Source organism: Pezoporus occidentalis, unplaced genomic scaffold (genome assembly GCF_034315485.1).
Source record: "Pezoporus occidentalis ecotype Australia unplaced genomic scaffold, CSIRO_AGI_Poc_V1 ctg54, whole genome shotgun sequence".
NCBI classification, from domain to species: domain Eukaryota; kingdom Metazoa; phylum Chordata; class Aves; order Psittaciformes; family Psittacidae; genus Pezoporus; species Pezoporus occidentalis.
Genome location: NW_026915877.1, coordinates 5,756,665 through 5,776,938, shown reverse-complemented (window position 1 = coordinate 5,776,938; position 20,274 = coordinate 5,756,665). Strand labels below are relative to the sequence as shown.

Sequence of the window (20,274 nt, the reverse complement as noted above, 5' to 3'; positions counted from 1 at the left end):
ATCTTGAACAGGTGCAGTGCTAAAGAAACCTTCCTTAGCAGCTCAAAGAGAAATGTGAGCCTAAAAATAGTCAGTGGAAAAAGTAATGGGTACAAAGAGTAATCCAATGAACAAAGAGGCAATGAGCACAAACTGAAACACAGGAGGTTCCCTCTGGACATCAGGAATACCTTCTTACTGTAAAGGTGACTAAGCACTGGCACAGGCTGCCCAGGCAGGTTGTGGGGCCTCCCGTCCTCCTTGGAAGTATTCAAGGACCATCTGGATGTGGTCCTGGACAAGTGGCTTTAGGTGATCCTTCTTGAGCAGGGAAGTTGGACAAGGTGATTTCCCACAGTCCCTTCCAACCTCAGCCCTTATGTGATTAATGATGTTGAGAGGGATTAGAGTCAATACTGACCCACAGGGTACACCACTAGTTACTGGCTTCTAATTAGCATTTGTACCCCTGACCACATGTTGCATGCATTTCACACTGTACCATTTACAATGCACTATTTCCTTTGAGCCTGTACATCCTGCAGGCCACTATACTGCATGTACTGCTTTTAAAGGATAACCCCCACTCACACTCCAAAAAAAGAGAACCGACTTGAAATGTACCTAACATACTGAGGAAGGGGGATGGGAATAGCAGGAAATACAAGAGTAAATCCCTTAGGTTGGTTCAAATATGTTCCCTTTGTCCAACAAAACTCACCTCAGATCAAACTCCTAGCAGAGGCAGCATACAAACTAGCTCAGGGGCTACAGAGAGGACACTTTCTGACTCTGAGGAGAATGACATGGACTAGAATAAAACCATTACAGAAGCTGTAATGTAGTAAATTCTACCTCCCTCACTCTTACTTTAAATGGCATATGCCTCCCAGTACTACAAGATCAAAAAAATCTAATTATTAGATTCCAAAAGGAAAGAAAAATAACTCTAAGCATCTAAATACACAAACACCCTCTCCCAGATTACCTCCTAAGATAAGACATCAAAGAAAATAAAAGTCCAAATGTATTTATTGCACTCTGCTTTTTATATGAAAATATTTTTCTTTTCCATATTTTAACCATGTGCCATGTTAGAAAGTCTGCATTATGCAATGGTAGATCTGGAGCTGTTAATGAATTTCAGAATCCGAGTATAATATTCTACATAGCTAGATCAGAGTGGCAAAAAAAAACAACAAAGAAAAAAAGAACACCTAAACAACACATTATATTTAACTTTCTTATTTTGCAAACATGGCAGGTATAAATTTCCTATTAGGCAGAACAGAGAAGCTTGATACAGAACTGAAATTTTGCAGTATATATCACTCCTATTCTTAGGATACAGGTTAGGGGTAATAAGAGATCAAACAAAAGGAATCAAGGACAATTCCATCCTAGATTTTCTCTTTCTGGAATTGAGGCCAACTTCCCTGTTGTGCAGACAGTTGGTTCTCTAAGGATCTGTTCCACTACAGAACAGAAATGGCATGTGAGACAGTTGCTTATTCAAGACACATACTGTGCCAATACAAAAGTTGCCCATTACCTGGAAGCAAAGTACATTTCCTGACTTCTCCCCTATAAAATGCTGCAAAAAATGAAAGATAAACACTTCCAAAGAAATTCACCTTTTGGTATGTCAATTACACTCAAGGAGAGACAAAGCACTAAGGGCTCTGAGCAGGCAGAAAAATACAAAATAAACTGTCCTTAGGCCAGCACCTTAGGTTTTTCTACATTCATTCACAATCCCCAAAGGTGCGTACTTGAACCATTTAGGAAATGAACCAAATATTACAGTTTCAAAATCCTGATTACAAATAAGCTATGTGTTTTTTTAAATAACCAAACCAAACCAAAAAGCCCAACAGCAAACTTGGTTACACAAACTGTAAAGCTTTAGGACAGGTATCCAAAAGCATTTCAGCTTCAGGTAAAAAATTTCTTCATACCCATCTTGCACACTTCAAGAAGACTGACTGAACTGAACAGCAATACTGTATATTTATACTTCCTTGTCCCTTGAAACAGACATGGGATATTGGATCTTGTTTTGGTTTAAAAATATTTGTATTAGTAGGGTATTTTCCAGTAATGCTGGCATTTTGTCCTTTCTAAGCATATTGTATTTCTGCTTTCCCCACAACTAAGCTTAAAGAAAATCATTCACTAAGATTTCAGAAGTTTTCAGCTACTGTAATTGTTTTGCTTTGGTAAACAATTCAGGTTTAGGTTTTCTTGGTTCCAGTTTTTAAATTCTGCCCCTGAAAGCACTTGCTTGTTGTTCGGTTAGGTTTTTTCTTTCCTTCAAGATTTCAAGGCATTTTAAAAACTTTAACTGTCGTTTCCATTTTTCCAACAGGTATGAGATGTGGACTTGTTATCCAAGGGTCAATATTAATAATGTTACATAAGAAGGAAAATACCTCAACATGCTTTTGCTTATGCAATCAAAGATCATGGTAGCTGCTTACAAAACCAGATCCCCCACCCTAGCTCATGTCAAATACATTTTAAAATGGGTGCTGTCCTCCCACCAGTTCAAATGTCGTCTTCAGATACACACAACATTTCATACAACTGCCTTATATTCAGAGCATGAGGGAAAGGGGCAGAAAGTCCTTCAATTTAAGACTTCATTATGATCAGCTTTTTTATAAGTGAAGGACTCCAGAACAGGACCAGGTTTATAAAATACAAATGGTAGGTTATGTAAATTGCTCTGAGCACAGACATACACAAAAGTTTACTTCACTCCTAAATCTTTCACAAATTAAGTATTTCATTACCTATGAAATCCCTTTTGAAAAGCAGAAAGACAGAAGAAAACATATCTCCATGTTTTCACTCTGCCTGCGAGTCTCCCATAAAACTCAGCAACTTCCTTGCATAAGAATATTTTTCATGTATGGCAACTACCAACAGATACTAACATCAGTAACAAGATTTTTTGTTTCCATTCTTAACTTTTGGTCCACCTTCCCTAAAGGTTTGCAGCATGCATGTTTTAGATGCATTACTATCACAGTGGATTATTTTCAGAGATGTAGCCACAAGAGTCAATCGCTTTTGGAGAGGTCAAATAAACTAATCCTTCCAGTAGGCTGTATTGAGCCAAACTTAAACAAATTCACTGAAGTTAACCAGCTATTATTGAAAGTATTTTACAATTAATGGTCGTTACCCTTTTCTTTTGTAGGGAGATCAATGCAGATACAGAAGTGACAAGCTATACGGCATTTGTTCCTTACTCAATAACCTAATTATTATTAATCTTACCTATGAGATATTCCCCCCATTCTTATCTGACATTCCTGAAAGCTACGCATCAATTTAACAGGAGACTGTAAAAGAACACCAAAGTTTCCAATTTGCTGTTCATTTCCAAATAGTGGAATTCTGCCCTGAAGCACTATTAAAATACAATGAAAGAGGTGAAAGATGAGGAAGCGTGAGAAAGATCTCATTATCACATAAGCTATTAGAATGTGCTTTTGCGGTAGCTTTTTTCCCACCAGTCTGGTTCTCGATTTAACTTCCCAGATGACATGGAAGTACCTATTCTATCCTGCAACCACTCAGTCTTCTGCTATGCTACTCTTTCACCCTACTGCAGATTATTTTGGCCAGTGTCTCCAAGGACTGCCAATGCAGGGGCAAAGATGGTTGGTGTCTTCACTTGACTGCTGTCTAAATGTTCTTGGTCAGGTGCCAGATACTGGAGAAATGACTGTTTATCAATTTTAAAGATTACTATTCTTCAGCTACTTGTTACTACCCTGAAGCACCAAAGAAATTGATCTTGCACTGAAACAGATGAAGAGCACTCTCAAGCCAGAAATATTAACTCCAAAGGTCATAAGCACCTGAATGATTCAGCAATGATATGGATGAAGAATCATCAGCTGAGTCATTTGCCTGTCCATGCTGGGGAAAAAACAGCAGCAGTTGTCAACAGAGGAGCCATAAAATCTTAAAGACTTGCAGCTGTTTCTCATATGAAAAATATCTGACTACAGATGAGATTGTACACAAATTTATTTGTTCCTTTCTCCTCCCATTCAGCCAAGCCCCTCCAGAGAAATGCCAAAACCATACCTTCCTACCATTTTCTACAAACTTCCCTTCTTTTCAGTTATGAGCTACAAAAAAAGGAAAACAGAAAGAAAAAAAAAATAAATCCCAAATCAAACTAACAAAAACCAGGAAAAAATCCTGCTTCTCAGCTCTACTGAATTATTTATCTTTGCTATTTAGGCTTCTCTCTGAACCTCACCCCTCTAGCTCTTGTCATTTACAAGATACCGTCAAATTCTTCAAAGGATCAAAAGATCCACTGTGCTCTTCCAGTCTCATCTCATTTAGCTTAAACTCCACTTTCACCAGGACTGTTTTCTCCCTTCAGTTTTATCTTTAGCTATCACAGAACTATATTACATTCTATCATTCCACTGCCTTTTATTCCTAAATCCAATGAATCATCTCTCCTCCAACTTTGCAAGAAAGGGATCAGTGTGCACAGACTTCAGCAAAACAAGTTTTTACTTCAGAGGACAAAAGGAGGTCAGTGGGTGTGGTGAGAGCAGAATGATGACAGGTGGGAAGAGGAAGACTGCTTGTCTTCAGCAACAACCCTCACCTCCATAAAAAGGTTACAAAACAAAAAAATATAAAAAGTTGCCCCCTCTTTAAGTGGCAGGTCACTAGGCAGAGACATTCTGGAATGAAATAATGTCACCAGGGTTTAAAAATGTCCTAGGGAAACACAGTCATGAGCATCCTAGCCACCAATCCCCCAGAACCAGTGGGCATCACAGACAGTTTGCACTGAGGCAGGAGGAAGCAAAGGAAAATGAAATATGAATGAAAATGAAATAGGTACATTTTTCCTTGCCTTTGTCATAATGGCCACTTTTATCCCATCTCTCTCCATCTCCTCATATTAAAACAGGAAAAGCAACAAACCCTCTACTTCAAAATCGATTATTAGAGGGTCAAAACAGTAGGCAAGAAAACTCACCACTTTCCAGCTGGCAGAAGTGACACCCTGCACACACCATGTCAGCAGAAAATCAAGAGCCTATAACTGGATGAAAACTAGGTCAAGAACTGCTATTTCAGCTTTACTAGCACACAGAAAATGAAAGGAAGACCAAAAAAAAAAAACCCAAAAAACAACACACTAACCAAAATCCTAACCCTATTACTCATAGTAATCACATCTTCTGTTACCCAGTAGTTGTATGTTACAGGTATGACAGCACCATCCTCTCCAGAAAGTATGGAAGATGAAGCATACTGAAATAAAATGCATCTCTCGTTTCTCAACTGTCCTAATTTCCAGGTGAATGTCAGCAAGCTGCTTGTAAAACATGATTCACTCCAAGCAGTCAGAAGTAAATGTAATGCAGAATGCATCCATCTCACATTATACAGGCTGCAGTTCACAAAGCTCAGCAGGCAAAACCATTTTCCTTCATCCCACCACTCTATATCAGTTTAAACCTGCTTCCTCCATACTGCCGCAATTCTAGACGTTGTTTCATGACTCAGAAAACTGAAGACAAGATGATCTAGCAAAGTGAAAACAGGGAAAGACAGCACATTGGTATCTGCGATAAATGACCCAATATTTTAACAGACTGTGGTCTCTGGACTAGACAGGCATTATGCAGTTTCCAGTATAGCCATTAGAACAGTTGTAGATCCCCCATTTCTTTAAAAAAGGCTCAACAGGCAGCCTGTATGGGTTACTCTTTGCAGTATGTATTTAAGCAAGCTTCTTCTGCTCCTGTGAAACAACATGTACTATTAAGGAATCACTATCATCTAGAAAGTTGAGGGAAGAAGCAGAAGAAATCAATTTAGATGTAACTAATATTTTTAGTGTTAAAGTCAAGCAGTATCAGAAGTAATACCTACTTAGCAAAAAAAAAAATTATTACTACAGGATAGCCTACAAACTTCATGTAATAGTACCAAACTGATAGGAAACACAACAAATCTGTAATAATTTTGCCCAGAATTTTCAAAGGGCTACATAAAACCTACTTCTGATCAGGGATCCTCTCTTCTTTGTGCTACAGCAAAGGGAAGAACACAATTTCTCCTACAGCATCAGGAGCGATGTGCTCACCACATGAAAATTCTGAGCCCAGTGACAGTTCATTTCTTCTGCATGGCAATGCAATCCTACCAGCTGATTAAGAAACCCTACCTGGCATATTGGATTTGTTTCACTTTAAAACTCACAAACTGTCTCCTACAGCTGTACATACAATTTCTATACTCTCCTCCACAGGAGAAAAGCACTAAATTTCATTTAGCAGACAGCAAAATGACATCATGACAGTTCAATTATTATCAACTTTCAGTACATGCCTTTTTTTAAGATGGTCAGTGTTTTCCCATCAGACAGCACACACAGAATTAGTCTATAATGTTCCAGGAGAGAACTGGCTTAATCAAAACTCGATTTTCTTTAAGTCATACCATCAGACTCCCCTGAAAGGATGGACAAGTTCTCCCATCACACAGTAGGCAAGTAGGTGAATACTGCATTTCCTTCATACATCACTACTGGGAAGATTATACAGTCCACCTAGTGAGTCTGCGTACCAATGACTTAATTTTACTAGACTTACTAAATGTCACTAAAATCCACAAGCTTAGCAAATGAAGTACTGCAGCTGAGATACGTAAACCACCATCTGCTTGTTTGTTGCGGCTTTTAGACTATTGCTGACATAGAGAAACAAATAAATTACTATTTCTTTCAATCACCTTAAGGCTTTAAGGAAGTTATCTCATGTAAAGGGATTTAATTTCATAAAATACTTTATTAGAAGAAATTATTAGGCTAAACCAATAACACTTTCAACTTGCTTAATGCTTTCAACTTACCAAAAACTGCAGATGAGAAATCATACCCTACATAAACTTATCCAGGTGCCTGGACGTAATCTTATTTTCAGATTTAAGATGCGTATTTGAAGTCGGAGCTTGCAAAGCTACCACTTTTACTTCTTTTCTGTTTAAAGAACACCGACCGAGATCTTCTCAGCTTCTCAATACTAAAAAAAATCCCAAGAAAATCAAGCCTGACCAGAGCATGTCTTGAGAATTTCAGTGGAGCATACTGGTAAGATGAGGCAGCTCTCAAAACAGTACTCTAGGCAGTATCCAAAAAAACCCAGTGACTTCAAAGTGATCTGACGCTACAGGTCTCTTCGGGACCTACAAAACTAGCATGTGGTCCAACAAACACACTGATTTCCATATTTGTTTGTCTACAAAGTTACACGTAACAAACCAGTAAACCAAAACAAGAAGAAAGGAAAAAAAACATGAGGCAGCTCCACATTTGAAGAAACTTTGCTCTACTTCAAAATGAGATGATTCTACCACCAGACTATATATAAACACACAGCATGACAGTCTTCAGGCACACTTTTAGAGAGGGGATGTTTTTTATACCTCAAGTGCCACCTGCTGCATCTACTGCAGGTAGTCTGGCCCATTGTATGTGCCAAATAAAATAAAATTAAAAAAATCACCGAGTTCCAATGACTTTAACAGACCGATGATCCTTTCAGAAAAGAAAAACAAATTCCTTCCAAATGGTAAATGAAATCATTTGCTACAAAGTCAAAGCAGGCACTATCAAAACCTGGCAGTATTTGATTAATAGATGCATACAACTCAAGGAAAATATTGTAGGACATAAAATGAAAATATGTTTGTCTAGAAGTGAAGGCTTCTTCCACAGTCTTTCATCTACTGAAAAGCAAGTTCACAGTAAGCATGGGCAGTTTTCCTGGCAGAATTGCTCTACACAACAATAGGAAAGGGGACCAGTCAAAATGCTGCTGAATTTACAGAGTACTGATACATACTGGCACCATACACTGCCTGACAATAGCCAGTGCCACACAGTCTTCAGGTAGCTCAGCAGGGCAGATCACCACAGATGATAAGAAGGTCTCTCAGAAGAGGAAAATTTTTGTGATAGTTGACAGTTGGTCCACTCAGGAGTTTGAAAACAAGACTGAAACAAGTCTAAAGCAAAGGAGGCAGCAATACAGCTCCCTTCAGTGTGTCCACGCTGGTACGTCATCTTTTCACTCATGTGCTGGCTGTTTAACTTTCACTCCTATATTTAAACCAAAGCTAATCTTATTCCTGGATACTTTACCAATACATTAAGGAAACTATACAGCAAAGCCATCAACAGCATTATCATCACTCCCATCCAAGTGATGCAAAGTGGCAAGGAAGCAGTTTCGTTTGTGTAATTTGACATTGTGGGCCCTCAGACACCTTCAGGATTTCCTTCTCTGCTTTTTCATGAAATTTTCCTCTCTTTCAAAACAGCTGTTGTTTTACTACTAATTTTCTCATAACACTACAGGCCTCCATTTTAGACACCGATTCCCAATAAAGGTGCATGTTCTGGACTTCTTTTTTTTTTTTTTTCCATGTCAGCTATCCTTAGAAATTCTGGGACAGTACGTTTTCTATAATCCCTAATCATAAAATACCTTATCTTGAAATGGCTGGGAATCACAGCCACTTGCTTTTGCCAAAAATCAAATGCAGAGCTCTAGCCAAACTTGTTATACAAAGGACACATTAGATACTTCCTGCTTCACAGGCCTAAAAATAGAGACAAACATATCTATTATTAAGTAAGCATTTTTGGAGGTTTCATTGTGACTTTTAAGATACACTAATTTGGTGTAAAATTGATGTTGCTACTTTCTTCATTAGGGTATGCATCTTCTAGCCTCAGTTACTAGAGGTAGATTGGTATGTGTGCAACAGCAGCTTGAAATACCCATGATGACAAAAAATAACCACAGTCATTAAGACTTCTTTGGTTATGGTAGAGGAACAGAATGCCAGAGGCTGGAAGGGGCCTCTGGAGGTCATCTTGTCCAGTGCGCCTGCTCAAGTAGGGCAAGTCATACAAGATGATCTTGGAAACCTGTATTGAAAATGCAACACAGACAGAGTTCTTTCCTTCAGAAAATGCAACTGCCTAAATTGATTGGTTACCAAACCGATATTCGCACCCCTCCCCCCCCCCAAAAAAAAAAACACCAAAAAATGTGGAGCCACATGTAACTCCTACATGACCCTAAAAGGCAGAAATAAGTAGAACACAAAGCTCATACATACCAAGACTGTTATCATTGTCCATAACACATCAGCACAATTGAACATACACACACATAAAGCGGTAATCCAAGTGGATAAAATAAACTAGTGAACTTGAGAATTTAACATTAACATTCTTGAGGCTGCCTAGAGACTAAACATTTAAGTTACATGATCTAGAAGGCAGGTGAATCAGAAAGTACCCTACACATCTGTATATACTACTTCTTCTCCCCTAGAGCATCTTAAAGCATATTACAGCTCATAGCAACCTGCAGGGAGGGTAGTACTCTTACGTCCATTTAAGAGGAACAAAAAGCAGTTTACTCAAAGTCATACTGGACAAGTCTTTACAAGACAGCCAAAGGGGTCAGCTGCATATTTCTTCTACCTCGTGCCAGGGCTGCTACAGTTTTCTGTGTTTTCTGAACTGCACTGAAGATTCAGATGAGCAAGGGAGACAACACAGGAAAAAGAGCAGGATCTCATGGCTGGTACAGAAGGAAGGAAAACCACTCCTCTGAATCACAACAAACTGTTAGATTGTCTCACTGTCTCCTGAAATCTCACCCATAGGAATGTGGCAAAGGAGAAATACTATGCTCCTCACTTCTCATGACTTTTTTATGTCTGCTGTGAAATGTAAACCTTCCGTTTTTAATTATTTGATTATGCTGTTTTACGGACAAGACTCAGGCATTCTTCTACAGTGTAAACTACAAGGAAACACTCTAACATCCATATTCTTCCAATTCCTTTTCCCTTAAAGGACTTTTCGTTTTAACGTACAATGCAGTAGCATCAAGAGACGTTGCCACAGCGTTAAAATTAGCTCTGTTTGAACGTTTATGACAGGCAGTATCTACCACAACGGGCTTACAAGCAAACCCTTTAGTACTGTCACAACCCAACATGTGGTGTACTCTCTTTACAAAAGCAGACTACTGAAATCAATTAGATTATTCACATAAACTAGATACAGGTTTTAGCTACTACACTTAGCCATAAGTCCACTACAGACCTCACACGAGGGAGAACATACATGGAACATCCCAGAGCCTGCTCTTGAAGAAAAATTAAAGGCTTGTCTATGCAAGGGGAAAAGTGCTCCACATTCACACCCTGCCTCATTCTGCAGTAACTCCCTGGTGTAGACAAGATCTTACATGCTCTTACCAAAAATATGAAATACCTGGCAAGCCCATATTTATTAAAATTTTACAGTTGCCCTATTGCTTTCAGTAATTAAGCAGCCAAGCACCACTAAATCCTCTAATTCAGATGCCAGAAAGCATACCCTCCACAGGCAAGTGCCCAAAACCCCCACATTTAAATCCTCACAACCAGAAATTAAGTAGTGGTGGAATACAAACTTGCATCCTTCAAAAAATTAACTATTCATGAAAATCTCAGGTCTGTGTACAGCTTTACAAGTTTGTCAAGATTGCCTCACCTTAACCTGTTAATGGGGTGCTTGCAAATTCCATGTAAATCAGATGAGCCGAGTTCACTGACTTATGAAAAAAAAAACCAAAAAGAAAAAACAACACAGATCTAAGATCAACGAGAACTCACCTCAAAATCCTACAAACTGAAGAAAAAAAATGCAGATAAACAAAATTCAATTTTTCTCATGGGGAAAACTGAGAATTGAAGAAGAAGGCACAAGCAAAGCTTGCTAAGGAGAAAAGCATTTAGTTTTCCTATTAGCAGAAATGATAAAAGAAGGAAGAAAAAAACCTTGTTTTTACCAGATTGGAGGGACAATGTTAGATTTCTCAGGTGCCAGTTAGGCAGAGTCTTGGAACACTTCATTACGAAAATGAGCTCTCTCAAGAAGCCCATTTGCCCAGTGTGATCCAAGATGCAACTCTGCTGCAGAGGATGCAAGAGCTTTAGAAGAATCTTCTGTGCAGGCACAGGGGTGCGAGGAAAGAAAAAGAAAAAAGTCCTAACAAACCATTTCGTATATTCCTCTGGTGCGGAGCTTTGAGTTCCAGCAGAACAAAGTAACTTAATGTCACTTTTGTCCTTCTTTCCCTATTGTCTTTTAAAAACAAAATACAGCATTTCTGGTCAAGCAAAAATAAACCCAGCACTATTTAGATCTTTTTTTTCCCCAAACTTTCATAATATGTCTAGTACCTCTAAATGAGTGTAAATAAAGTGCTGCCATCACTCATTGATTGACTTCCTTCAACCTTACAGAAAATACGTCTGTAATGCGCTACAGTGGCCCAAAAAATAGCTTAGACAGAGAATAAACAAAAACTCCACACACCGCGCTCTCATTTCCAGAGTTTAAAACATATCAATGGATTCTGAAACTGTACATTAGTTTGGTATATCATGCTGGAAGACACAATGTTCTTGTATTCCATTCTACCTTTGCCAAATGTAGTTTATCTGAGGATAAAGTAAAGTTTTCCCCCACTATGTCTTTCCATTGTCTCCTGCATTTTTCAAAGCAATTCTTGCTTGAACACAAAGATTCTGCATCAGTAGCTGGGAAGTGCCGAAAATTTTACTTTGCCATAGCAAAACCATGTCTACACTTTGTGGCAATAATATTCTTCCCTCTCTGCTTCAAACTTCCAGTTTCTGGAATATATTGTAGAAAAATCCAGGAACTCAGGCCTTACTAGCACAGAAAAAAAAACCCAACCCTTTGTGACCTCAGTGGGAATTTAGCCCAATATAAAACAGACCTTGAGGCATATTAACTAAATAAACTCAAAGGCATTTCTGGTGTGAAACAGTCTCCCTCCAAAATCCACATTAAGAATATTCTGTGTTTTGTCATTCTTGCTCAAAACCAACAACCACCCCCCCCAAAACAAACAAACACAGAAAATAGCAAAAATCCAAGCCTGAATCAAAACCAACTCACACATTAAACTCTCTAGAAACTTCCACCTCATTTAAGTTTAAAAAAAGGTCATATTTTGCTCCTGTTTATTTTTACTTGCGCATTGTTTAAATCCTAACTTGCTAAAGTATGGTCAGAAATATAGATTGGAAGGAAAGGAACCTGTGAAGAAAGATACTAATTAGTTTCACTGTACATGACTGAAAGAAGAACAGCTCAATCTCTAGACCTCTCAAAATCTGGTATTTTTCCAGATAAAACGAAGTGGTTTAATCTGGACTCTGTCTTTTCCACAGTTAAACACCTCAGCTATTTTAAGTGCAATACTCAGAATTTGACTTAAAACTACCAGCTTTTGACAGTCACAGATATTTAATAATTAATAATTATACAAAGTACATGGCAGCAAAGTTCCACTAGAAGCTAATACAAGATTTAAAGGTGCAAAACTATTCAAAGCTAAGCAGAGCACCCTGCAGTCTAACTCCAGCCACATAGCTGCAGAGTTCACATTTACACACAAACATGCACATCAAAAACGTTCTTTCAGGGCGTTTCCTGTGTTGCTAACAAGTTCCAGCTTCTCTCCTGCTGGATCTAAATTTAACAAAAGACTGAGTCTTAAAAAAAACTAAAACAAAACAAAAAAACAAAAAACAAAAAACAAGCCAAAGAAAAACCCCAACAACAAACAAAAAAATAAAACAAAATAAACCCCAACCCACACCATATACACAAACTCCAATGCAATGCAGCAAACATTTTACAAGCACCTTTGTTTTTAAAACTGTTAATGATCAAATATACTAAATATACAGCAAACAAAGAAAAAAGTAACCCTTTCACTCTACATCTTTCTGAAATGGTGTTTTAAATGCTACTAGGTACAGGTAACACAAGCACTAACAACAGCTGCTAACTCAATAAACTTAAAAGCAAGTGACCCGTATGGAGGAAGTCAGCAGTTTAACCAGAAGCCAAGGCTCCCCAACATGGCCAAGTGTGCTTTGACAGACAAGTTAAAAGGACTAACCACAACAGTAGCTTGGATTAAGCAGAAAAGACTCCTTACAAAATCTTCAGACTTTGTTAAAAGCGTGCTAATTCCTGAATATTTTTATTGCAGGTTTGTCTGAGCAAGGGAAGGCAAATATACAGGTAGAAGGGAAAGGATAAGAAACAGCTTGAAGTGAAGGAGGGTTACATTCAGCTACTGAGCCCAGTGACAAATGTGCACATGCACACACCACCCTTGTCCCAAGATGCATCTACCCATGGGGCTCCTTCTTGACACCACCCACACGGGCCATTCCCACTCCATCAGGGCAACTGTTTCACTTCCTGCACAATGTGGGACATGTCACACATTCACCTTTCATGCTTTTCTTTGAGAGGTTAATTCTTGCAATGCTGGAATATGATATACCTTTTTAAAAAAAAGGTGTTATATTCGAGTAATACCTGGATCACCAATGAGAGGGGAAATTCTACCACAGGCTAGAATGAGAATGACAACTCTTCTATCAGAGGCTACAGAGGTCTTTTCTCTTATGACACCACCCTGTAATTCAGAAATCTAAACCATGGAAATTTGCATTTATTGATAATTCACAAGTTCTAACTTAAAGGAACACCATGAATTCAAGGCAGCTGACAAAAAAAAAAGCAGAGATTCAAAACAACATGTATCTATAGCTTTGTACCTTGCATGTTTGCCATATCCAAGACTACTAGAACTCTAAGTTGCATCTAGTTTTCTGATTTCATACATGTCTAGATACAGCTGAATTCACAGCTGTGAAGGCACATGAGGAAGAACTAGACGGTTTCAGGACCAGCCCTATCCCCAAATTATTTTGGTCTTCTGTATTTCAAAAGTGCCCAAGAAGTACTTCACAAAGCAGCGCTTCACCAAGTCAGTCACTACGCAAACACTGAAACCCCATAACCCCTAGGCCTGCTGACACAGAGTATTTGCAAAAAAAGGTCAAATGAGCAATAATTTATTGAGCATTGCCACCAACTTCAATAACATCAAGATCCTAAAAGCAGTTCTTGATTTGACTTCAGAGAAATTTCAATTTCTGCTAGTAGCTATGCAAAAAAACTCATTCACTGCTATCACTAAACTGACCCCTGTTTAAGACCCTGTGAGATTCTCAAGCTGAAAACATTTTATAGTCAATGAAACATAGCAAACTCTTCTCTGCAAACACTTGAGAACTAACATCCCACACAACAAGGCACAGATGAGGAGACACTTCAAATCTGGCAAGCTGGCTGATCTGCAAGGTGCTTCATCCAGCAAGCTAGTGGAACTTCTGTTTTCAAATTGGCACCCTCTTTAGAAATGATTATTCCAGATCAAGAAAAGTAAAGAAGTGAATTACTAAATTGGAGATGGCACTACCTCTGGAAACAAAGCATATATTCCAGCAACTACTCCCATTCACGTAATGGAGAAATAACGAATAGACAATTTTTGTTACCTAGACTTCTGCTTCCAAACCTGTACAAGTATTACTTGCACACAGGAGCTTCTTCATACATTATACAGGGAGGCCAAGCACTGAAGTTAAAATACTGCAAAGTTTAACATTCCAGTACCAAAGTGGCTTTATAGATCAAGCTTATACCTTAATGTGCCTCTTGTCAGTAAGTGCAAAGGAAAAAACAAAAACAGAATTCCCAAAACACAGCAAAAGAAACAGGCCTTTTAAAAGTTAAAGTCATTACATTAACATGAACTATAATGACGGAGTGACAAGAAAGCCTATACCGCACAGTAACCTGAAATAACTACAAAGCAAACTCAGCATGATTAGTCTCTCTATGCAGCTGAAAGACAGGGTGGGGGAAAGCAACAAAACATTTTAGCTATGATAAGGACATCACTGGCATGCTATTTTGCTGAAGCACAAAACAAAAATGGCAGAAAACCTGTGTTGCATTTCAGACTCTCCCTACCTAAAATTGTCTCCAGCATAAGCAAGAAGGAAAGGTACTCTGCACTAGACTCTTAAAGGTATATGGCAAAGCTAAATACCTAATACAAAGCATCTTGCCACCTCTATACTGTCTTTTACACTTGGATAAATAATCTAATCAGGTAAGCATGCTGGACTATCCTCATAGAATTTTCTAAGTACAATGAATACTGAAGGATTTAATCAGCCATGCTGAACAAGGAACTTTAAAAGAAGGTAGTAACATATAGCATAGCAAGTAGACACATTAATATTAGGCCACACAATAAACATTCTGCATTAATGTGTAACTGATCCCTTTATTTACTTCCTTCAAGACAATATCACAGAGTTTAAGACTCCACCAAAATAATTTTTTTTCCTTTTTTTTTAAAAAAGGAAAAAAAAAACACACCAACAAACAACAACAACACAAGGCACTTTTCAAACTAAATACAAAACCGGTGACGATCATGGAGTGTTTCAGTGCTTGCTTCCGGGTTTTATTTTCAGTTTGGTGTTATACTATGCCTTACTTATTGTTCAGAAGTCAGTTTTCTATCAGCAGTGCCTTCTATACACAAACAAATTTTTTAAAACTAAGACTTTGCATTTGTCAGGCCGTATATCTTTTAATTTTTTAATTGCCACAGCTTTGTGATAAATAAACTCTCCAACCTCCATTTTAAATCTGGAGAGCTGAAAGCAACCAAAAGACACAAACTAACCCAGTTTTCTCAACTCTTACTCATACAGAAAACCCAAAGCTGGCCTTTCTCTGTTTTTCTGGAAAACATAAAGGTCCAGCTCCTGGTAGAGCTTGGAATACAAGTTTTTAATCATGGCAGCATTGCTACAGAAAAATCTTAATTGTAAAGCCATTAATATCTATTTCAACTTACAGATGTTTACAGGTGTCATTGCACATAACCAACAGATCAGGTTGATGAGTTTGAAGGCTTGCAGATTAATCTTTCATCTTCAAAGAAAGGTTTAACCTTGATGACACTAAGAAGTTCAGCTAAAGAAAAACAGAACACCTCTCCTAAGGCTGCTTAGCTGTCTTCAGAAGTATATACTCAGATCACAGTGTTGCTATGGCATCAACTTTGGGACGGTGGTTCAACACACAAAATGCCTTTTTCCTACAGACTGCTATGGGAAGCTGAGCAACTCTGGCCATGAACCAAATATGTTTTGGCTCAGAAGCAGACATAATTCTTCACCATTTGGACATTCCAATGGTTAACTAAACTGAGGAAGCAGGACAACCAGCACTTTAGGGCATCCATGTAAACGAAGCTCTAAATCCATTGCCCTAGCAGCAGCAGAAAGAAACTGTATTTGCACTTACATTGCTCATTAGCATTATTTAATAACATAACCCTATTTTTCAAGCTCCCAACTGTCAGATCAGAAAAAATGAGAAAAGTTCATTTATGACAGCTGCATATCAAGCTACTGTGGAGAACTGCAGGATCCAAACATTTATTTCCCTCATTACGTGGCATTTTTATGCATCAGGCTATTTTTAAGGAGCAGCTATCAAAAAATACGAGTTAACACAGGCCTTTCACATATCCTGAATAATCCCACAAATCTCTGAAGTAGCCTGGATGAGTAAAACATCTAACATACTCCAAAACAGTAGACCTCTTGCAAACTGTTTTACACCCAGCAACCACAGGAGCCCAAAGCAAACCTCCCACACTGCCAACTGTTAGCTTTCCAAATGGTAAAGCAGCATTTGATTCATCAGTCAGAAAACACAACCCCTAGAGTAGCCCAGATGAGTGCCACTTTTGCATTGCCACGAGGGGGAGAAAGAGGTGGGTATAAAACAGAACAGGGTTGAGGGGACCCACTCAGTTATCACACTGAGCCAGATCTAGCCTCCTTTCCCCTCCCACCCCCGCGGTTCATCCTCACAGAAAGATGTGTCCCGTTACACTGTATTTTGAAAACAATCACTAAGGACCCACTTTACTCTCTGCCAAATAAATATGCATTATGAGGCTAAGGCAAACCACTAACTGAAATAATACTACTGAGAAATCAGAACGCCTTAGGAAGTATGCAATAAAACACACAGTTACTATACATTATTAGTAACTCGCATATTAAAAGAAGAATGAAATTATCATTTTATCCTTCAGATCACAGCAGGCAACACTGAGAAACACAAGGGCAGGACCTTCTGTTTCAGTAATCAAAACAAGGTCATCGCCAACGGATGCACACATGCACCTACACAGTCCATTTCAATCTAGAAAGGTAAACAGCTGAACATCTCCCTTCTTGCCAACCCTGCCTGGAACATTTCATGCAGATCCGAAGCCTGACTGAGTAATGAACGGCTGCATTTGCCATATGCCTTAACTTTAGCTGCCATACTACTAATGGGACAGTCGTGACATGTCTCCTCAGCAAGGCTGCTTTGCGTTCTGCTATCACAAACGAGTAACCACAAAGAACTCAAGTTTTCCAGAACGCAGAATCTCTACTAATAAAGGAATAAAGATTTTACTAGTTACAGAAACGTAAAACTATGCGCTGGGAGGCGGAAATCCCGGCCGCCCAGCAGCCCCGGGCCTCGCCCCTGCGGGAGCACCTCCTCCAGTCCCCCCGGCCCGGGCAGCCCCCGCCACCCGCCCCCGGGCCCTCCGGCCTCCTCGGCCGCCGCAGGCCGCGCCTCTCCGCGCTCCTCCCAGCCCTACCCCCACCTGTGCCGGCCACGGCCACGGCCCGGGCCCCGCCGCAGGGGCAGCCGCCGCCTCAGCGCCGCCGCCTCAGCCCCACCGCACGCCTCAGCTCCCGCCCCGCGCCCGTCCAACCTCCCCGTACACTCTCCTCGGCCAAAAAGTTTTGAGTGGCGTCCCGCCGCCACCAAGCCCCCGCGCAGCCTTCTGGACAGGCCGGCCGGGAGGAGGGGGAGCGGGAGGAAGGGCTTACCTCCGACTGCGGTACCCGGCCCCCGCGCCCAGGCACTCCCGCGGCACGGCCCAAGCAGGGCTCCTCCGCGGGCAGCCGGGCGCGTCGGCGGGATGAGCTCACTGGGAGCCGGCAGCAGCAGTCCCCGCCCCGCGCACCCCACGGCCGCCACTCCACAGGGCCTCTCCGCGGGGCGGGGTGCACCGGGGCGGAGCGGAACGGAGCGGAGTCGAGTCGGACGGCGACGGCAGATCTCGGCGCTGCCTTAGCACGGGCCCGTAGCTCCCCAGGCCCAGTAGGGCGGCTGCGCGTCCGGAGCTCCATAAGGGGCGGTCGGGGAAAGGTGGGCAGCGGGGCTGCCGCTACGATGCCCGCCCTCCGCGGCCTGGTGGGGTCACCCCCATGGACGTCACGTTTCTCCGTAGGCGAATGTTTCACCAGCAGAAGCACTCCCTTGGGGACTCGCTTACATTACAGTTGCCTGTAAGAATTTGCAGAGGACAGAAAGATGAGCGGAATATGAATAATAATGACAGAAGATGTATCAGAGTGATCCAGGTTACCTGCTGAAGTGGGCCATGCAAGGGATTTAGGACAGGCAGCTTGGGAATTCTAAGTTCAGGAATGAGGACAGTGTCCCCCACCCACGATATAGAAAGGGATGTGGTCTGGTCTGAGAAGTGGCACTTCTTGACAGGATTTGGGGCTGTGGCGGTAAAGCCATGCAACATGAAAGTCGCACCAAAAAAGACCTAGTGCGCTCTTTGCCTATGTAAACAAGGATTAGTGATCATGGACAGGGAGGTGGTATTACTCTGAATATAATCATCATGGATGATACAGCTTTGGTAAAACCAACAGTAGAACACTGTTTCCAGACTATCCATATTTTCCAAGATATTGAAATATTAGGATGCAGGAGAGAGCTGCAAAACCAATTTGAAGGCTGAAGATGATGCCTAGCAGTAAAAGTATTTAGCTCTTCGTCTTTATTGACGATCTGGATGAGGGAATTGAGTGCACCCTCAGTAAATTTGCAGATGACACCAAGTTGGCTAGGAGTGTTGATCTGCTGAAGGATATAAAGGCTCTATGGAGGGATCTGGACAGGCTGGATCGATAGGCCAAAGCCAATGGTATGAGGTTCAATAAAGCAGAGTGCCGAGTCTTGCACTTGGGCTACAACAACCCTATGCAACACTACAGGCTTGGGAAAGAATGGCTGGAAATCTGCTCAGCAGAAAAGGACCTGGGGGTGCTGACTGATGGCTGCTGGACATGAGCCAGCTTGTGCCCAGGCAGCCAAGGCAGCCAGCAGCATCCTGGCCTGTATCAGAAACAGTGGGGCCAGCAGGGCCAGGGCAGTGATCATGCTCCTGTCCTGGGCACTGGTGAGGCTGCACCTCGAATCCTGTGTTCAGTTCTGGGCCCCTCACTACCAGAGTGACACTGAGGTGCTGGAGTGGGTCCAGAGAAGGGCAATGAAACTGGTGAAGGGTTAGTGTGCCCAGAGCACGAGGAACAGCTGAGGGAACTGGGGTTATTTAGTCTGGAGAGAAGGCCTGGGGGGACCTTATCACTGTCTACCTGAAAGGAGGTTGCAGTAACATGGAGGTCAGTTTCTTCTCCCAGGTAACAAGTGATAGGACAAGAGGTAATGGCTTCAAGCTGTGCCAGGGGAAGTTTAGGCTGGATATTAGGAACAATTTCTTCACCAAAAGGGTGATCAGGCATTGGAACCGGCTGCCCAGTGCCATGGTTGAGTCACCATCCCTGTAAAGGCTCAAAAAACATGTAGACAAGGTCCTTAGTGACATGGTTTAGTGGTGGACTTGGCGGTGCTGGGGTAACGGTTGGACTTGATGATCTTAAAGGTCTTTTCCAACCTAATTGCTCCTATGATGCTATGAAAAGGTGGCTTAGAAGAAAATGAAGCATTTTTGTTTTACTTTGGTGCATTAACTGAGGTCAATGCCACCTTTGATAACCCCCACAAGTTGTGGCAAAGTAGCCATTAAAGAGCATTATCTCTAGCTGTTTTTTACATTTAGATAACCACCTCACATTAATGGCTGTAGTGTTAAAGGGGTGGTTTTTTTTTTTAAATATTAAGACATACGTTTAGCAGTAATGGTTTGAATGCCAGCATTATGAGCACAACAGTTAGTAATATTAACAGAAATATTCATCTTATGTGTTCTCTCCCAACTTCAAACTGCTTCCCTCTTCCACCCCAAATGTCTGACGCTCTGTCTATTACCTGGACAAGGCCAAAGTACTCAGCTTCCCTACAGGTAATTTCTAGAATACAATTTCACATAATTAATTAATTAATCCTCCTCACACCAAACAAGGAAAATGTAG

General features: G+C 40.7%; 1 protein-coding gene across 6 annotated transcripts in view; it reads right to left on the bottom strand.

Annotated features, from left to right (window-relative positions):
- TANC1 (tetratricopeptide repeat, ankyrin repeat and coiled-coil containing 1) overlaps positions 1 to 18,131 on the bottom strand; it is an 84,770-nt gene extending 66,639 nt beyond the window's left edge. For 4 of the 6 annotated variants that reach the window (XM_062637857.1, XM_062637861.1, XM_062637860.1 and 1 more), the window contains exon 1: positions 5,006 to 5,060. In XM_062637857.1, coding sequence (XP_062493841.1) covers positions 5,006 to 5,045 — 40 coding nt within the window. In that variant the 5' untranslated portion in view covers positions 5,046 to 5,060. Of the gene's footprint in view, positions 1 to 5,005; positions 5,061 to 8,525; positions 8,620 to 17,931 lie in introns of those variants that run through there. The other 2 variants (XM_062637862.1, XM_062637859.1) reach the window with 2 other exon arrangements.
- Positions 18,132 to 20,274: the final 2,143 nt, after the last annotated feature.